The sequence below is a fragment of the Corvus hawaiiensis genome, chromosome 3, assembly GCF_020740725.1.
Source record: "Corvus hawaiiensis isolate bCorHaw1 chromosome 3, bCorHaw1.pri.cur, whole genome shotgun sequence".
In the NCBI taxonomy this organism is placed as follows: Eukaryota; Metazoa; Chordata; class Aves; order Passeriformes; family Corvidae; genus Corvus; species Corvus hawaiiensis.
Genome location: NC_063215.1, coordinates 50,887,277 through 50,905,147, shown reverse-complemented (window position 1 = coordinate 50,905,147; position 17,871 = coordinate 50,887,277). Strand labels below are relative to the sequence as shown.

Sequence of the window (17,871 nt, the reverse complement as noted above, 5' to 3'; positions counted from 1 at the left end):
GTGAGAAGTGACAAGCAAACTGGGCAGTAATTCCCCCACACCTGTGTAGCTGAAAGCCCTTAGTTGAAAGAAAATCTTATCCTAGATGAGCCTTACTCTCATCTGGGTTGTTCCTTGAGTAGTGGTAAGGAGACTGAGATCATGCACAAAGAAACACCCAAATGCTTCCCAGGGCAGCTGGAAGAGAAGGAAAGAACCTGGTCCTAAAAGCGTTTTCCTTCCTCGGACCACCTTTGAGCCATATGCTTCCCAATATTCATTGTCTGTCTCCAGCCTGGCTTTCCCTTTCTTCCTGCCTTAGTGCATTTACTCCTTTCACTGAATGGACAGAACAGCACAGGGGATGGTACTAGTGCCTGAGCCAGAAAAAACCAGCATCAGGTTAACGCCAACCATTCACTTCTGCTGTTGCTGGGTTAGTGCTAAGCAGGTTCTCAGCCTCTTTTACTGCATGACTGCAGAAATATTACCTTGACAAATGAATGGGGCTTGGAAACGTATGGTGGAAAAGCAGATACCCTTTCTAAGTAGCAATAACAGGATGTGCCAGCCTCAACTGATCATCAAAATACTATATTATTTATTAAGTAGCACACTGGATTTATAAAAAGTAATACACATGCACAAAATGCCATAACATTTGTTTATATATACATATATGTGTATGTGTGTGTAAGCTGGATTGCTTTTCTACTGTGGAATTACTCTTTGGATGGCTGTGCTGGTACAGCACAGATGTGCCACAGACCAGGACCTGGATGTGTCTTAAGCTTGACTTTCCACGACCTCTTTAATGTGAGTCTTCAACTTTATGTAAGACTCTTCACCACTCTTTAAATCAGACACATGATTTATCTATCAGCTTCATTTTTCTTCCATGATATGGGTACAAACTTACTAGTACAATTGTGCCTCCTCATCTAGAGAGCCCCTAGCAGGGTTATTCATCATCACCAACAAATTTTCTTAGTTGCATCTGTCAGCGTTTTCAGCGAGCAAATGGGACGGGGAGCCTGGACAGGGGTTCCAGGAGACTTTTATTATTTTATTCCATTATCAGTCTCACATACAGAGTTGAGACAGAGACGGTACAAAGCTCATGACGTCACAGGCATCCAAAGACTTCCTTGTTACAAAGCATTCTTGAAAGCTTTTTAGCCAATAGCATGCTTCTAAAATTTACAAACAACTGTTTTAACCAATCTTCAGTAATGCATGTACATCTGTTGTACACAATACTTGCTTGTTATGCCTTATATAATAATGCACAATATTCCATTATTAGGCTTGAACTTATCTATCTTGCTAAGCATATTTTTTGCAGCTTCAAAACCTATCTCAGCCAAACCTGGAAACTCTAATCATTGTGTCAATGTCCTTGCTTGCTATATAATTGTATCTTCTTCTATCTTCAAGTTTTCACAGCTAGAGCTGATTCCTAAATTCTTTTGCTTTATTTCTGAAACCTGCTTTTTTCTCACACCTAAGAGCTTTTTCACCTTTTTGTGTTTCCCACAAATTCCCCCTCTCAGTACAACCATAAAGAAACTCTCTTAACTTTGTCGCTTATCGACTGCCTTGCGTTTCATAGCTCTTCTACATAAGGGCACTTCTTCTGCTTGCTCTAAGCAGTGCTATTTTACACCACAGCGATTTTAATGCTGTGAAAGGTCGGGTCTATTTCAAGAATAAAGGTCAAATCCAGCATTAGTTGTTTTGTACCATTCAAATAAGTCTCATCTGTTCCAAGGCCTTAATTCAAAGCCTTCATCTATAGCTGCCTGGGTAAGATTCTGAGAACTTTCTGTGATCCTTTTTCCTACATCATTCTCTTGTATGACAAAAACTTCCTTAACAATTTTGGCTATCATTTGTCGCACACACTGAAGTATACAAGGCACAACTATCAATATCACCACTACAATCACCAGCACATATAAACCTGCCTTGCAAAGCTCCTTTAGCCAAGGTGCAGAGCTCCATCCCTCAAACAAACCGTCTAGCCATGATCCACTGACTTTTTGAATTTGAAACGTTAGATCTTTCAGCTTTTGCATACTTTTGTGGATGGATTCAGAGTGGTCAGACAAGTTCATACAGCACCATCTTTCAAATTCTTCACAGCCATGTCCATGTGACAGTAAAAGGAAATCAATTGCTGCTCTATTTTGAAGGGTAGCATGTCTAACACTGTTGACATTAGCCAGCATATCGCTGATTGCAATGGATGTGGCATTAGTTTGTTTACTCAGCCAACATCCTACCTGATCCAATTGCTTCAATGCCATTGCTGAGGCATTTCTTTATTTTTAAAACCTGCTTTTTTCCTCACACCTAAGAGCCTTTTCACCTTTCTGTGTTTCCCACAGCATCCATGTAAAAATATTTAGAAATAGCTTAATCTAGTCAAAATTAACATTAGGCCGTTTTTTCCCCACCATTTCCCTGTTTTCCATGTTGCTTGGAGCACCTGATTAAGAGCATTGCACTTAGTTTCCTTTTTACGTTAATGATATTTGTGTAAGTAGATACACTGACTTTCATTGGTCAGCTCTTTTGTTTCAGTGGCTTAATAAGAAACTATGAAATAGGGGTTGCGTAAGTTCGAGACAAGTGCTCCAGGAAGCTGAGAAGTTGTTGGAGGAGTGGAGTGTAAACAAGGGTTCAAAAAATATTTTAATAATCCGACATGCAGAAATTTCACAGTTGCATCTCCATCACCTAGACTAAAAGGAGTTTGTATGGGCAAGCCAAGGGAAGAGTCAGATTAACAGATGAAATTATTTAAGTTATGGGGAACGTTTGCCTGTGGGTTTTCCTGCTAAAAAGGCTTACTTTTTACTGTCTATGGATTTCTGCAGTGTACTCTGCTTTCTCAAGGAATTGTCAAAACTTGTGTACAAGTAACCTGGTAAGTTTTCAAAAACTGTACCTGATCTTTTGAAATACAGATTGTTGTTAGCACTGTAAGAACTTCATATTACTTATCAGCATTTTCAAAATTATTCTAAAGAATGTGTTTTACTAAGATCAGAGTTTGAGAACCAATGTTTAACATTTGAATGTGTGGAATCGGGTAAGGAACAAATCCCACTACTCTGACTGCACGCAGTTACTATAAATGCTAAAGACCCTGGAGGGTGGGTAAGATAAACTTTTATTCTTTCCGTTTATTCACTTGACTTATTAATTTTGTTCTGGTTCAGGGCTTTTCTTACATAATTGAGGAAAACTGTAAAGTCACAAGAAATTTTCTGGGAATCTGTGACACACACAGTTGTCCTGAACTTGTGTCTTAATTATTAAGTTAGTTGGTTTAAATTGTGGGTATTTATGTAAGTATTAAAATTAGTGGTCAGATCCTTAGTTTGATACTTTCTTAATATTCCTTTGAATAGTGTGTGGAATTTATTATTTTTGTTCTACGAGTGCAAGACAAAGACAAGCAAAACTTCTGAAATCTAGACAATTACTCTGCCTTCAGGAGTTGCCTCCTTGCTTCTATTTGCCAGAAATGTTGATGTGGTTTAGAGCACTGTGTATCTTTGCTTTGTAAAAAGGACATTTTGTGTCTTGGTGCTAACTGTGGAAACCTGCTGCAGAGAACTTTCGCCTGCTCTATTCTATTTCATGCACTTGCCTGACAGTTCCTTTAAAAGTATTTGGAACTCTTGCACCAGTGAAAGAGTTAATTGCTTTCCCTGATGGAAGCCTATCATACAATGATAAACTTAATGGAGATCCTTTGATTTGAGTTTAAATTAATTCAGAATAAGAAATAGGTTGCTCTTCCTTTCAGCTTTAAAAGACAGGAAAATCACATCTATGTTCAGTGAATATACTGAATATATTGATTCAGATGAGAAAAGTGTAATCTTTGAGTCTGAGAGTTGTAAATCTTATTTTTCTCCTTGTTGCGTTCAATTTTTTTTTGTGACAACTTTGATTCTCACTATTGTCACGGTGTGCCCTGTGTGCTGAAAATTTCTTCCTGAGAATTGTTTTATTAAGGCTGCTCTTACCTGTTTTCAGGTCAAAAATTTAAGAGCTGCTATTCAGCTTCTCTAAAATTGTTGCATACATCCTGAAATCTTTTATGCTTCAGTGATAGTGATAGGTTTTGCACACTTTGAATGATGTGAAAAAACAGGTATGTTCACTGGAGAGCACTTTTGGCAGGAGAGGAAGGGTGCTGGCAATCACCATATGGCTGCTTAAAACTCCTTCAAAAGGTGGCCAGACAAAAGGCATTTAGCTTGAAGGAAGGTCTTTCCTCTCCCAAGAGGTCAAAGCCACTTGGCTTTGTCATTTAAGCCCAGCATATTTGTGAAGCATTTGCTATTGACTCAGTGAACCAGAATGGAGAGGTAAGAGCCAAATTCCTACCTCAGATAATTTGATTAACACAACTGATTCTGCCCATGTCTTTGTTTGATGGTATCTCTGAAATTAATCTCAAATGAGAAGCTACTGGTATGTCAACAGTAAAGTTCTCCAGATGAAGAAACATCAGCCAAAGAAGTGTTTTAATCAAAGAGTTTTGGGGAAATATTTTTATTCTTTTAAAAAATGATGTGTTTCTCCTATAGGAAGGAGAACTTGGAATTACTAAATTTTGCAATGTTAGTGACATCACTGGAGCGGTGAGTAATGGTTTCCTTTGTTAATTACTGACATTTTACGTTCCTGCTATTTGAATACAATGGGTACAGCGACCAGATTTTCAAAGACTTCATGTAAATGTGCACAGTTACCTGTCTAGCAAGTCACTAAGTTGAGTGGGTACATTTGGTTCAAATTATTAGAGACATGGTTATATTTTTTATTTAAAGAAAATATGGAAACGGTGTTGATCTCTGCTGTGAGTCATGTTCATATTTGTGATCTACAAAGTTCATAGTATCTCATTTTTGAGACAATAAGTCAAAACTAGTGTTCCCTCCAGCATGCAAATCATTAAGACTGCCTTATTCAGTTACCTCTGTACAGTTGTTTATTTTGTTTTCTCAGTGATTAAACGTAAGAAAACTTATATCTGTTGAACATTTAGAGTTCTCTAGGACTTTAAATGGTTGTGTCTGTCATGGGGGTTTAACCTGAGCTTTCCATAGGAGCATTCTTGGAGGACTTTAGCTGATTTCCTAGTTCAGATTGCAAATGCAATTTAAGCTGGTGGTGATGAATAACACAGTGAATAAAAATTTTCAGCTCCCCTGAAGTTGCCGAATAGAGCTTAAAGACTAACTGGCAAAAAAAGATGAAAGGATGTAAAGGTATGCATGCAGGATGATAAGCATGGCTGCAACCAGTGGAGAAACATATAAAGAGGACTATGGTGGGGTTTTTGCAAGTTATGTAACAAGAAGCAACAGCACATGCCCAAAGAAATAGTTCAAGGAAAGGTCACCTTTAATATCGAAGCATTCAGTGAATAGAGCCGCCAGAGACCCCTCTTGATAAACTTTCAGGACCATAACAGGACTTCCAGTAGGAGGCAGATACATGGAAGTTAGTTCTAGGAAGGTGATGTTTATGTATTAGATAAGAAATACATTTTAATGAATATGTATGATTATAGTGAATAAACACTTTGTTGCAAAGTCTCACAATACACACAAAAATAAGGAGATGTCCTCCTGTGTGTCCTGCACAGATAAAGAATGCCTGCTTTCTAATGCTTCTAATTGTGTTGGAAAGTTTGTTCCTGATAATTTCTGTATCAGTAATTATACATATTCTTTGAAAAGCGGTGGAGAATTCAGTCTTCAATATTTTCCACAGAGACTAGTGGCAAGCAGCCCCTCAGCACCTGGTATCTAGAGAGGCTGGGCCATTTATGATGCTGGGACCATAAAAGTCTGTGTTGTCATGACAATACATAGCCAGGTTGACTCACCTGTTAAGGTTACTGTGTATCTTTGCTCAGTGTTATCAAGTCCTCAAATATTTTTCATTAGGCTTTGCAACACTCAGTATCAGAGTCTTCTGCTTCTAAAGTTGTTCCAGCTTCCCTTTAAAAAGGAAAACCTTCATGACCATTAAGAAGTAGATGGGGCAGCATAAACAAGAAAGGTCCAACATCAAAACTGAGTGACATAATATTTATTACTTCTCTGAAAACTCATGGTTTTAAAGCCAGTGCCTATTGGAGAGCATGTGTGGGAGGGCTGGTGCTGACCAGCTTTCCTCTGTGCTTTGCTGTCCTGCATACTGCATATTGCTGCTTCTGCAGAGAAAAAGTGGTAAAACAAAGCTGGGAGGGTGGGAGTGCTGGCCACATCATAGCTGGCTGAGTGAACTCATTCCCAGAACAAGACTGAATTTATTTTGCTCTTTATTTGGTTTTACATTAAGAAGGGCACTATACAAGGTAACTCTCTTACTGTAGGATCTGAGTACCTATAATACCCATATGTACCTACAATGTAGCTCTAGTGCTGGAGTATCCCTTCCCTCTAGAACCCTGCTTTCAAAGGCATTTTTAAAGCCATCCTCTGTCTTTGCAGTGTACACAGGGATGTCAGTTTTGGAATGCAGCCCTGCAAACCCACTGTCCACTAAAATGTGTGAGTATTACCTGAGCTTTGGCTCTATAGCGCTTGTCTACAGTCCATGAGGTAGGACCTTATCCAATGGCAAACGTTCAAAATCCACTCAGAGCAGTGTTTCTATGAAAAGATGTAATGTCTGTATTTTCTCTCAGTTCCTCATAAATTCTGTTTTGGGAAGTTAATAATTCTTGCTATTCAAGTTGCCTGTAATATCAAAGGTTTTCATTGCATTTGTCAGAATGTATGGGCATTTTACAGTTCATTAAGCTCAACACAGATTTTTAGACAGTGAGAATGCACTAGTGCTTTTCAGGATTTTACTCTACCGGGACTGTCTCAGATGCATGCAGATGTAAATGAAGCACATGGCCTTCAGCAGATTGCTTTCTTGTTTTTACTAAACCAGGTGGATGAGAACTAGCATTGGTCTGGGACAACTGCCATGATAGCTTTTAAACTGCTCATTTTTCTGCATCTCTTGAACACCTGAATGCCATTCAACCATTGCTGACTTTAGAAAATCAATCATTCTAAAGTGAACTTTCTGTTTTTTCAAGTGTGGGTTTTCCTTCTTTCATTTTTGCCAGTGATAATGTTTTGTAATGTACTTTCACCGTAAGAAATTCTAATTAATTGGTATTATATGTTCGAAATACTCTGTGGTTATATTTATGCTAACTCCACATTTTATTAATTTGCTTCTTGGCAGAACGAGACATACAATAGAGCATGTGAGGTAAGTTGAATGCCATCAGAGCAATATAAAAAAAATCACTATTTCAGTGATTGCTATGTCCACAGAGTGCTAAGAAATATGATGTAGATACAAAAACTTATCAATTCAGGTCTAATTGTTTTGTACTCCCTAAAGCTGAAGAATGAGTTACGTACCTTTTTAGCATGGTGACTAAGGACAAGTTTGCATTAAAAACTGCTGTGTGACAAAGAACACTGCTGTAAAGAAAGCAGACTAATCTCACATTATGAAACAGGACAGACCTATGTAAACCATGTTCTAGGCTCTCACTACAGTGTTGTTCATCCAGTTTTTAGTTAATTCTGTCAAAGATTATCCAGAGAGAATATTTGTTAAGGCTGGTACTATGCCAGCTTGGCGAGAAGTGGAACAAAGAGTGGGAGCTAGAGGACAAAACTCTTGACTGGATAGACAGTCTAAATGAAATAAAATGCAATTCAGTAAAGGGCAACATGTGGCCCTTTAGAAAGAGATGTCAGGTGGGGTGTGCCTGTCTGTGCTGAGGATGGATTGGTGTTCACAGTGATGAGTATGGGTTCAACAAAGTGCTGGTAAAGAGATGGCCCCTTTCAGGATGAACATAGAGTGCAGGATAGGACAGGATGGGGATGAGATGATTGGAAGATTGTGTTTGGCACTGTTCAGACCTCAGGATGAAGGTTGTTCCCAGATGGGGGCAACATATTTCAAGGAAGTGATGGAGGAGTTGGAGAGAGTTACGAGTAGAATGCAAACCCATAGGCAGCCTGGGAATTTGATTAAAAGGGTTGTTATTTTCTTTCTTTTTTTTTTAATGCTTTTTAGTTGATCAAATTGTGATGATGACAAAGGTTTACTAATGCACTAAATGGTGGTTTTGGAGTGTAGGAACAGTCCAAGAAATAACCAAATTGCTTTTGTAGAAATATGAAATTAGTGTGGGGGTTTTATTGCTTTTGGGTTTGGGTTGAGCTGGTTTTTTGCCTGTCTGGCCACTCAATATGCCAGTTAAATTTGCTGACTCTGCAAGGTCTTTTTTGGGATTATCTTTCCACTGGATCAGCTGACCAATTTGACTGTCCACATGTCAGGCACGCACTGTGTGTCACTGCATGCAGAGGATCAGCTCATCGCAGTCTGCAGAGCAAAAGAGTGGGCATAAGAGTGGGACTTAGCTCAGTTCTGTTTTGTGAATACCCCTTGGAACTGAAATCTGGTAGTATTTCTCCTTCCACCTAGGAACAGGGGATTGCCACTGAATTTCATGGGAATATTCACAAGAAAAGACGTCAGACCGTGGCTTATACAAGGACATTGCTGATGAATGGAGAAAATATGAGGATTTATTCTTTCCAAGTAGAGCAGATGGCAAATTTCCCTCAAAGTTTAAAGCTAGGAGCTTTAACAATCCTCTTACCTCAAGCAAAAATTGGATTTATGGTTCAGGTTCAGATAAAAATCAGAGGAAAGAATAATGCAACAAAAACCAAGTGTTCAGAAATACGTGTGTTAAATGAGGCAGAAGGCACTATGAATCAGCATGTAATCTGAGGACACTACCCCTTAAAACAAATAAATGTTAGTCATAAATGAAAACTCTAGTTGATAGTACAGTTGATAACTTATGTGTACTAATACCTGAATCTTCGCCTGCTAACAGTTATGATAATTTACCTGGAAGTATTTTATTTCTCTGAATGTGAAAATATTGGAAAAAAATTTTAAGTGCTTGCACTTGGCATTGAATGTCTGGATGTGAGATAATGTATATAGGAATACACTGCTAAGCAAGTTTTCAAATCTGTCTCGGGTGCAACTGTGTTGTCTGAAATAACCTGTCTTACCAGTTTCCATAGGGTGCTGGAAGCGTGTTTCCTCAAATCATAGGAAGAGTGATTAAAAAACTTTACTCACTTGCCATAGTGAATTGCTTCTGAATGATCTAAAGGTTAATTATCCCTTTAAAAGTAACTGCTGTATGGAGCAAACGTCAAGATTTTAAAGGCTTAATGAACTTGCAGAATAAAACGAGCCCAAATAAATGTCCTACTTTGAAAAGCTCAAATCACCACTTCTCAAAAGTTTTGGATTTCCAGGAGACTCGGTCTTGCATGTAATTGTAAAGCTACTGAGACCCACCTAGAACATGTTTCTGCTTCTTCTTAAGTTCTCTACATAAAAAGCAGGATGACACTATACCTATCTTCCCTACCCGAACTGAAAATTCAGGATTTTTCTGTTCTTAGGACGTGAGTGTGGAGCTCACTACCCTGGGGTATTTGTTATGTTTGCAGCTTGTAGGCACAACTGTAACAGAAGGAGTAGCTGCTGAAAATGAAGTGTGAATTAGACATGGCTGCTCTTAAAAATTGCGGATTTCAGCTATTTTGAAAATTTACTGGAAATACATTGTAAGAATGTGCCTCATTCATAGAGAGTACATGAAGCAGGAAAGGGTGAAATGTAACATGTGGAATATATTACTAACTAGTCCAAAACCTTGTCTTCCTAACTCCATGGTCATCACTGAAGTTATTTCCAACTTTAATGTAGACCCATATTCATGCTTTCCACAAAGGGACAGTGTATAAAGAGGAAACCTTTAATTCAGGGCCTGGTGAATTGATGAAAAAGCTCTCAAGAAAATCTTTGGAGTGAATTCATGGTACTGCTAATTTTTAGATTTAATGTAATTATTTCCACAAGGTTTATGTGTATGCAAAATGTCCGCAGAGTTTGCATGTATTTAAAGTGTGTCTGCATGATTCTGGAAGGAAGTCTGCCTTTACACAAAGCTAACCAGTGACTTCTGTGCCTTACACAGACAGTTTCCTGTAAGTTTGGCTGTAGCTGTGCAGAGGATGCATATGGAATTGAAGTACTAAGTAAGTTTGAATAGAATCCTGTGTCCAACTGACAGTCTGATAAATTCATAGTCTTGTTCTATGATCTGGATTTATTTAAAAAAAATAGGAATGCGTTGAGGATTTTCATTAATCAGAAAACTACCACCCTTCTTCTTTCTTTTAACAAATACACTGAAATTTATCTTGGAGTAAAACATTTTTCCCTTCCTTTCATGGGCATGAGACTTTTTGAATCCAGTCTCAACTGTTTAAGAGGATACCTTGGGCCAATACTATCTATTGAAATAGTCCCCTTGAAAATCTTTTCAGAAGACTCCCACGCCTTCTCTATGTTTCTATTCAGAAAAATTTTACTAAGTAGCTGTAACTAAAAATGCATTTACACAAGTATGGAGTTGTAGTCACAACTGCTCAACTTGAACCTGGCCCATTTCGGTCTGACTTACCAAACTGTCTTCAAAATGCCATGCAAGTTACTCAGCAACATTTTCAATATACTCTTTTATGTGTTTTTATGGGCTTTACGGCTTTCAGGTGTGTGAGGCAAGAGGTTTGTACCTTCGAGATGCAGTGATTGCCATGAAAGACTTTTTCTTACTGTTGGATTGTATTTTCCCCTCAGACTACTTGAACAATCCTAGTGCGCCATTTGCATCTGCCATTGGAAACCACAGTGTCACACTAGGGTGGAAGGCAGCTAACATCTCTGGGGTGAAATATATTATCCAGTGGAAGTTAAATCAGCTCCCTGGTGACTGGAGGTACACAGAGGTAAAGGAGGACATTTCCTTTTACTTTGCAAGGAAATTGGCTCTTCTCTGCTCTTAGTTTTTTGTTTTGTTTTGTTTTTAGAAAAATATTGGATAATATGTTAGGTACATGAAAGAGATTTTCAAAATCATGAGTGGCATGGAGAAGCTGAGAAATGGTAGATTATTCCCCATTTCCTCCAACATAGGAACTAGGGACCTTCGTGAAAACTAGCAGGTAGCAGGTTCAAAACTAGCAAAATGTATTTCCTCACTGAATGGGTAGTCGAAATGTTCATCTGCTTCCTGGCACATGTGGATGTTAAATCGCTATATTTAAACTCCTGAATACTAAAATTGCTAAAATTACTAAATAGGGTTTGAAAAGTGACTGGAAAAATTAGTGGAAGAAAAACTCGAGTTCTACTAATTGCAAATATTCCCATTGTTTCGTGTTGAGCCATGCTTGTGAAATGCCAATGAGAATGTTCAGGAGAAGTACAGCTGTAGGCTTTCTTCTTTTTTTTTTTAATACCTTTCCTTGAAGAAATTTTTTTGGTTCTCATCAAAGCACAATACTTAGCTAGAAAGACCTTTGTTCTGGCTCAGTAGAGTTGTTCTCATAATTTGTTCTTCTGCGTCAGCTGTGCACTTGTTATCTTGCCATCATCTCTATTGGACCAATTTACAGGGCATGACAAGTTGGTGCCACAAATCAAAGGTAAAGATAATTTGCTAAGCAGGAAGTTCTTCTGAATGAATTATTGATGAAATAATAGGGAGCAATTACTTCAGACAATAAATATTTCAGTGTAACAAGGATCCTTTGTATCTTAAAGCTGTGGTATATGTTTAAAATACATTGCTTGTAATATGCTACTATTCTAGCTTTTTTTTTACTTTTTTCTTAAAATTTACTATTGTATTGCATTAGTCCTTTGATCCACCTGCTCCTTGTTGAGATTTGGTGCCAGGTTCTAAGGAAAGAGAAGAGAAAATGTTCTGAAAAGATAGAAAATCAAAGCCTACGCTGAAAATAACTTTCAGCTGCAGCTGGAGTAAGGGAAAAACCCAGTTGTGTCTGTGCATTTATCTAGGTAGTATCTGAAACTGCATATACAGTCAAAGACCTTCAAGCCTTCACAGAATACGTGTTTCAAGTAGTTTGGATCATTACATCTCAGCTGCAGCTCCATTCTCCACCTAGTCCCAGCTATCGGACACATGCTTTTGGAGGTAAGGAATTGCACTATTAATTGCATCTTTCAGGACCTTAACAGAAACATTTGGGTTTAATTGCTGTTTCTTTGGCAGACAACACTGGTCCCTAATCTTCAGAATCATGTGTATTTTGTCTCTTGGGTAGCTGCAGAAGACCAAACTAACAAACTACAGGTTCTTTTTGTTTAACCTAGAAGATTTAGGGCTTCTCCCTGCTTTTGGTTTTAAAAGCAAGCACAGAAAAGTACATGGTCAAAATTGGGAGGGCACATGGGATACTTTTGTACATAATTATACATGTAGTTGATTGAAACACAGTTCCGTTTTCCTGGACATTAAAAAAAAAGTGAATTGTTGCTGAAATGTTAACTGTCCCTAATAATATTTATTGGTGTATAAATGAATTAACATGTGTGAAACCTAAAAATGTATTTTAAAATGAAAAACAATTAATGTTTTAATCAAATATTGGAGTCAGATATTTCTGTCTTGTAGTTCCTGCAACAGCTCCTGTCATTAATGATATTCAGAGTTCAAGTCCAAACACTGTTGAAGTTAGTTGGTCTCCACCACTTTTTCCAAATGGATTGATTATTGGATATAACTTGCTCCTCACCAGTGACAATCACGAATTGTTGAGAGCCTCAAGAGGGCACAGCTTTCAGTTCTACTCTACCTTCCCAAACACCACTTACAGGTACAAAAAGAAAAGATAGCCAATGTGGCCAAGTATGCAGTCACACTTCTTGCCCAGATAGCATGGAGTATGCCTTATAACATGACCTCTGCACAATTATGCTATTTACTTATGTTCTTGCCAAAAGCAAGGGCACCATCCTTGAAGTAGCAGAGTTATCCCAAGTAATTTGGCTGCTTTTGCAGAAGTCAGATGGTGAGGAAGGAAAAGCAATTTGATATAGGGCTGAGAGGCTGCATTTTCTTAGCTGCTGTTTTAAATTTTTTTTGGCTTGTGTGGCATTGTGTTTTTAGTATAGCAGGAGAAAGATAGAGCAGTCTTCTCTAGTACTTTAAGCATCTGGAAAAATTCCTTCATTTTTATTAAACGCAAAGGTCCGCATTCTGCTTGCACTGGTAAATACAGATCTTCCTTTGAAATGAAGTTGACTTGTTCTTCTGAGTCTGAAAATTTATTTTGAATTTAAATTTAGAAGATTCTGTTGTTGTTCTGCCTTTGGGCAATTCAGACTTTGGTTGGTTTTGTTTTTATTCTAAATTTTCCCAGAGCATTATATTTAAATGGGCATCTTCTGAAAGTCAAGCAGTTCTGTAGCAGCTTCCTTATTTGATAAAATTTTACTCAAGCAATCTTCCAAAAGAAACCTGCCAACCAAAACCTGTCTCTTTGTTGTCCCATAGGTTCAGTATTGTGGCAGTTAATGAGGTTGGTGCTGGACCCCCTGCCGAGGCCAACATCACAACCCTGGCATCCAAAGGTACAAGAGTAGCAGAGTCCTTATCACCATCTGTTCCTGGGGACAAACTCGTGTTCCTCGGCCTGCCCCATACCTGGCAGAAGAGATGAATATTTACGCTCTGAACATGTCAAGGAGTTGTACGCTGAGGAGTCAACAGCAAATCAGAGAGGGTCCTGTACTTCAGCTGTAGACATTATACGGCTGCACAGCATGGGAATGGCCTGTGAAGCTGGTAGGCCCAAACAGATTTGAATTATATTACAAATGAAAAACACCACAGTGGTCTGAGGTGGCGACTGAACAAAACCTGATTCCATTTTCTAGATGAGATTTTAACAGCAGTCAAACAAGTGTGTTTCTTCTAATAATTAAATACTTAACATGAAACTCTTTTGTCAAAAATTCTCAGTTATCTCAAGCCAAATCTGTGAAATCATACCAATTTCTTTTCTCTTTCATGGAGGTATTTATTTTACCATATCAACTAATTAATGTTGAAAGTAATGGTGCACTATAGCTATTATTCAAAGAATTGCAGAATTATTAATTAATTGGCAGAGAAAGATACATATTGAGATAGAACACAAATAAGAGTGAAATCAATGTCACCAAAATGTTCTTTTAGAAAAGAAAATAAAAGACTCTGCCCTTCTCATGAAAAGATTCAGTTGTCAAACACCTGGAAATGCTTCAGCTCTATGAAAACACTTCAAGACTGAATTGCCAGTTTTCTTCTATTGGTTAAAGAAATTGAACTTGCTTCTCTAGTGCTTTTTAAAATATGAATTTTTATTTTGTGTAATAGCTCAGACAAACTGGCATGTCCTTACTTGATGACTGCACAGAGGTTTGCTCTAGGGTTGGCCGACCCTGAGACATAAATATTTGTGTCGTTTTTGAAAAGTCCGAACTGTGGTAATTATGTCAATCCAATTTCCAAGCAATTAATTTAAGGTAGAAAACAAACAAACAAACCCTATGCCCCCAAGACCCACACTTTACGGGGGTGGGGAACGACCCCACTCCCCTTACTAGTCACCACTTAAAATTTCAGTTGTTTCCCCCTGAATTGCACAGGCGCTGTGTTTTCTCTCTGTGCTGACACAAACAGGAACAACCCTTCCTCATGTTATCATGTCCAGAAATGGTGTTACTGCATCAGGTACTGAGATGTGTAGATCTGGGCCCTGAGAAGGGCTGGGGAAAGAATCTGATTGCTGCCGTAGATTGCAAGAAATGTTACTTGAAAAGAGATAAAGAGGCAATATTGGCCTCTTGTACTCTGCTCTGAAGGCATCATTATTGAAATTACTCACAGTGTGTGCATCATGTGAGAAATACATGCAGCTCAATCTATGCAGATTATCTGGGAATAAATTAAGACAGCATTTGATCACAGTTTTGTGATACCCATATGAGGAAATGATATCTGATTGCAGACAGCTGCTTAAACTGGAGTGGAAAAAAAAAAGGGAAGGATTGTTTGCTGATGGAAATTAGCCAAAATCATACTTGAAATAATACATCATCTTTAAAATGAAGGTAACAATCAATTTAGCAGGGCATGTGCTGCATTTTCAAGGACCTGAGATACAGAAGTGAGGCAAGCTATCTTTCCCAGAGCTATGCATAGCCCAGACAGAAGGTGCGGATTTACTGCAGAGGTTCTGATGTAAATTGCTTGGGCCTTTATAAGCATGAAGTCAATTCATGTGACCAAAACTATCCTTGTTGACTTTAAATTCTATGACTATATTCTATGAGGAAATTAAATTCTATGAGGAAAAAAATTATTAAGTTTATCAACTTTGAAGCAGATTATATTATCCCATTATCATCTTTACCTGTGAAAGGTACTTGTTTCTTGAATAAGTCACTAAGCATTACAACGAAACACATGGAATAAACGTACTTGCATTGCTTTTCTCCAACTCTGTGGGATAATATTCTAGTTTGACTGGGGCTTTCAAAGAAGTCCAGAGGGGTTAAATATCCTATTTCTGCTGCACGTTGAAATCACATGGATATCTTAGTGCCTTAATTTCCTTGAGTCAGAGTGGGGCTTTGGTGCTCCAGCTTACTTTCCCTCACTAGGGAACTGACTACTGTTGCAGGAAATGATGGTGTGAAATTCACATGGTGTGTTTTCACCCTGTGGGAGGAGCCAGAATCAACTGTAATGGTGAATAACCCCATACACTTTCAAAACTCAAAGACTTTAAGTTTTGGCCTGTAACTGCTAACGTAAGAATATACTCATGCATACATACATTTGTGTACACACGCATGTGCATGTCTATTAATGATGTATCTGAGTTGAGGAAACATAACGTGTTGAGGTCATCTAAATTCTGAATTTCTCTGTTTCCCAGTTAAGGAAAAAGCAGCATGGCTTTTTCTATCCAGAAAAGAGTCTTTAAGGAAGAGACACACAGAGCATTTCCTTGAAGCTGCTCAGTGCCTGCCAAATGGTACTATACACCACAACATTACAGGTAAAATCAGATTGGGCTCTCCCCTTTCCCGTCAAGTGTGTCTAAGACCTCTTTTCACCAAGGACAGAATGTACCTCACATAGCTTGAGACAGCATCCAGTCTCCCTTTACAGCTGATCAGGAGAAATAGAAACTTTCAGGACATGATTTGACCTATTTGAAGTGACAGGCACTAGGAAGAGATTAATCATTCTCCCCAGTGCAACTTTTTCTTCACTGTATCTAGGCAGCTGGTTCATCTCTTACATTTGAGGTATCTAAATTGAGGTAAGATGAATCCACGTTTCCCTGTGATTAATACATATTTTTTTCTCAACATGAATATGGGGAAAGTGGTTCAAACTTCTGAATAAAATAATGCCATGTGTTAAAAGACAGTGCTAGTATGTCAGCATACTAATGAGGCATTTAGTAGTTGAAGTCACCGGACAACCATGTTATCTCGAATTACTCACCACCCTAATGTTTCTTATCTATACTGGTCCTTGATGACAGTGTGGAGATCTGAGTTTATCTACCAAATTTCACAGAGCCACAAAGACTCCAGAGAATGAATATTGCCCCTGACTAAATAGCCTTTGATAGTGCAGAGGTGGCACAGATTATCTCAAGCTTGAATTCTAGAGTGAATGGTGCTTTGTGAAGAGATGCCAATTGCATCTGTTTGACCTGTAGAGGGGCAATCAGTGTCGGTTTGCATATTACATGTCCTCTCTTTGTCTGATTACCTTTCTGAAGGGCAATTCTCTATAATAATGTCAATTACATAGCAAATGGGAATGTTTCCTTATTATCTGAAAGAAGACTAGAAGTGAGGAGAAAAAACAGTTAACTTTTCTCTGACGATGATGGGTTGCAGACTGAAAAATACATATTTTTAAGGCAAGTAGAAAAATTAACTGAAAAGCTGAAACATTTCTTCTATTATCTGTGTGCACATATCTTTCTATTTCTAGGAATTTCTGTGAATATTTATCAGCAAGTTGTCTATTTTTCTGAAGGGAATTCTATCTGGGTGAAAGGAGTTGCAAATATGTCTGATGTATCTGACCTAATGCTCTTTTATGCTGGCTGGGGGAATATTACATCCATCTCAGTAGACTGGCTTTACCAGAGGATATACTTTGTCATGAGTGAAAAGGTAATGCTCTAGTGCTTAATTAATTTCTTACTTCATTTGAACCATCATGTGATTAATTTTACATGAGAATATATGATTTATGTATAGATATGTATGCACAAATATAATTACAAAAATATATTTTAATATAAAATTAATATTCACATATTTCATCATTTTAAAAAGAAGGAAGGCTTGACTATCATGTCATAGTTAAAGTAAACACCCTAGATGGAACTCTGGCTCCTTGCCTTATTTTTCTCCTTAGTACATAAATGTTTTGGTTTTTGAGACTGACTTCACACCCTCCTCATACCCAGTGCAGACACACTGCTTTTCTCACTTAGTTACCCATCTAGCCTGTTCATTTCCTACTCTGCCTCAGGAGGCGGTCAGATATCTAGACAGTGATTATAATGTCTGTCTTAATTGACAAAATATGTGATGTGTTTCATACAATGGCAACATGTCAGATTACAGCTGCTTCAGTATGAAGTAAAAATGGAGATGGCAACCCTACACTGGATTTCCTACTCATGAAACATGAGTTACACTAGTGGTCAGACTTTGCATGTGCCTATGTAGTCCTCTAATGTACAAAGGACTAGAAACTTGCCCTAAATGGTTAGTGGGGGATTTTTTTTTCTTTAGTTCTCTTGCCATGTCTGATTTTTCACTTACTGCTCAGGGAAGAGG

General features: G+C 38.1%; 1 protein-coding gene across 1 annotated transcript in view; it reads left to right on the top strand.

Annotated features, from left to right (window-relative positions):
- Window positions 1–2,656: 2,656 nt before the first annotated feature.
- The window catches only part of ROS1 (ROS proto-oncogene 1, receptor tyrosine kinase), a 72,143-nt gene continuing 56,928 nt past the window's right edge, over window positions 2,657–17,871 (top strand). Inside the window, exons 1-11 of the mRNA XM_048295969.1 lie at window positions 2,657–2,911; window positions 4,590–4,643; window positions 6,507–6,566; window positions 7,261–7,287; window positions 10,112–10,172; window positions 10,777–10,925; window positions 12,001–12,139; window positions 12,620–12,821; window positions 13,502–13,578; window positions 15,933–16,055; window positions 17,012–17,196. Of these exons, the coding sequence (XP_048151926.1) occupies window positions 2,792–2,911; window positions 4,590–4,643; window positions 6,507–6,566; window positions 7,261–7,287; window positions 10,112–10,172; window positions 10,777–10,925; window positions 12,001–12,139; window positions 12,620–12,821; window positions 13,502–13,578; window positions 15,933–16,055; window positions 17,012–17,196 (1,197 nt within the window). The 5' untranslated portion in view covers window positions 2,657–2,791. The remainder of the gene's footprint in view (window positions 2,912–4,589; window positions 4,644–6,506; window positions 6,567–7,260; window positions 7,288–10,111; window positions 10,173–10,776; window positions 10,926–12,000; window positions 12,140–12,619; window positions 12,822–13,501; window positions 13,579–15,932; window positions 16,056–17,011; window positions 17,197–17,871) is intronic.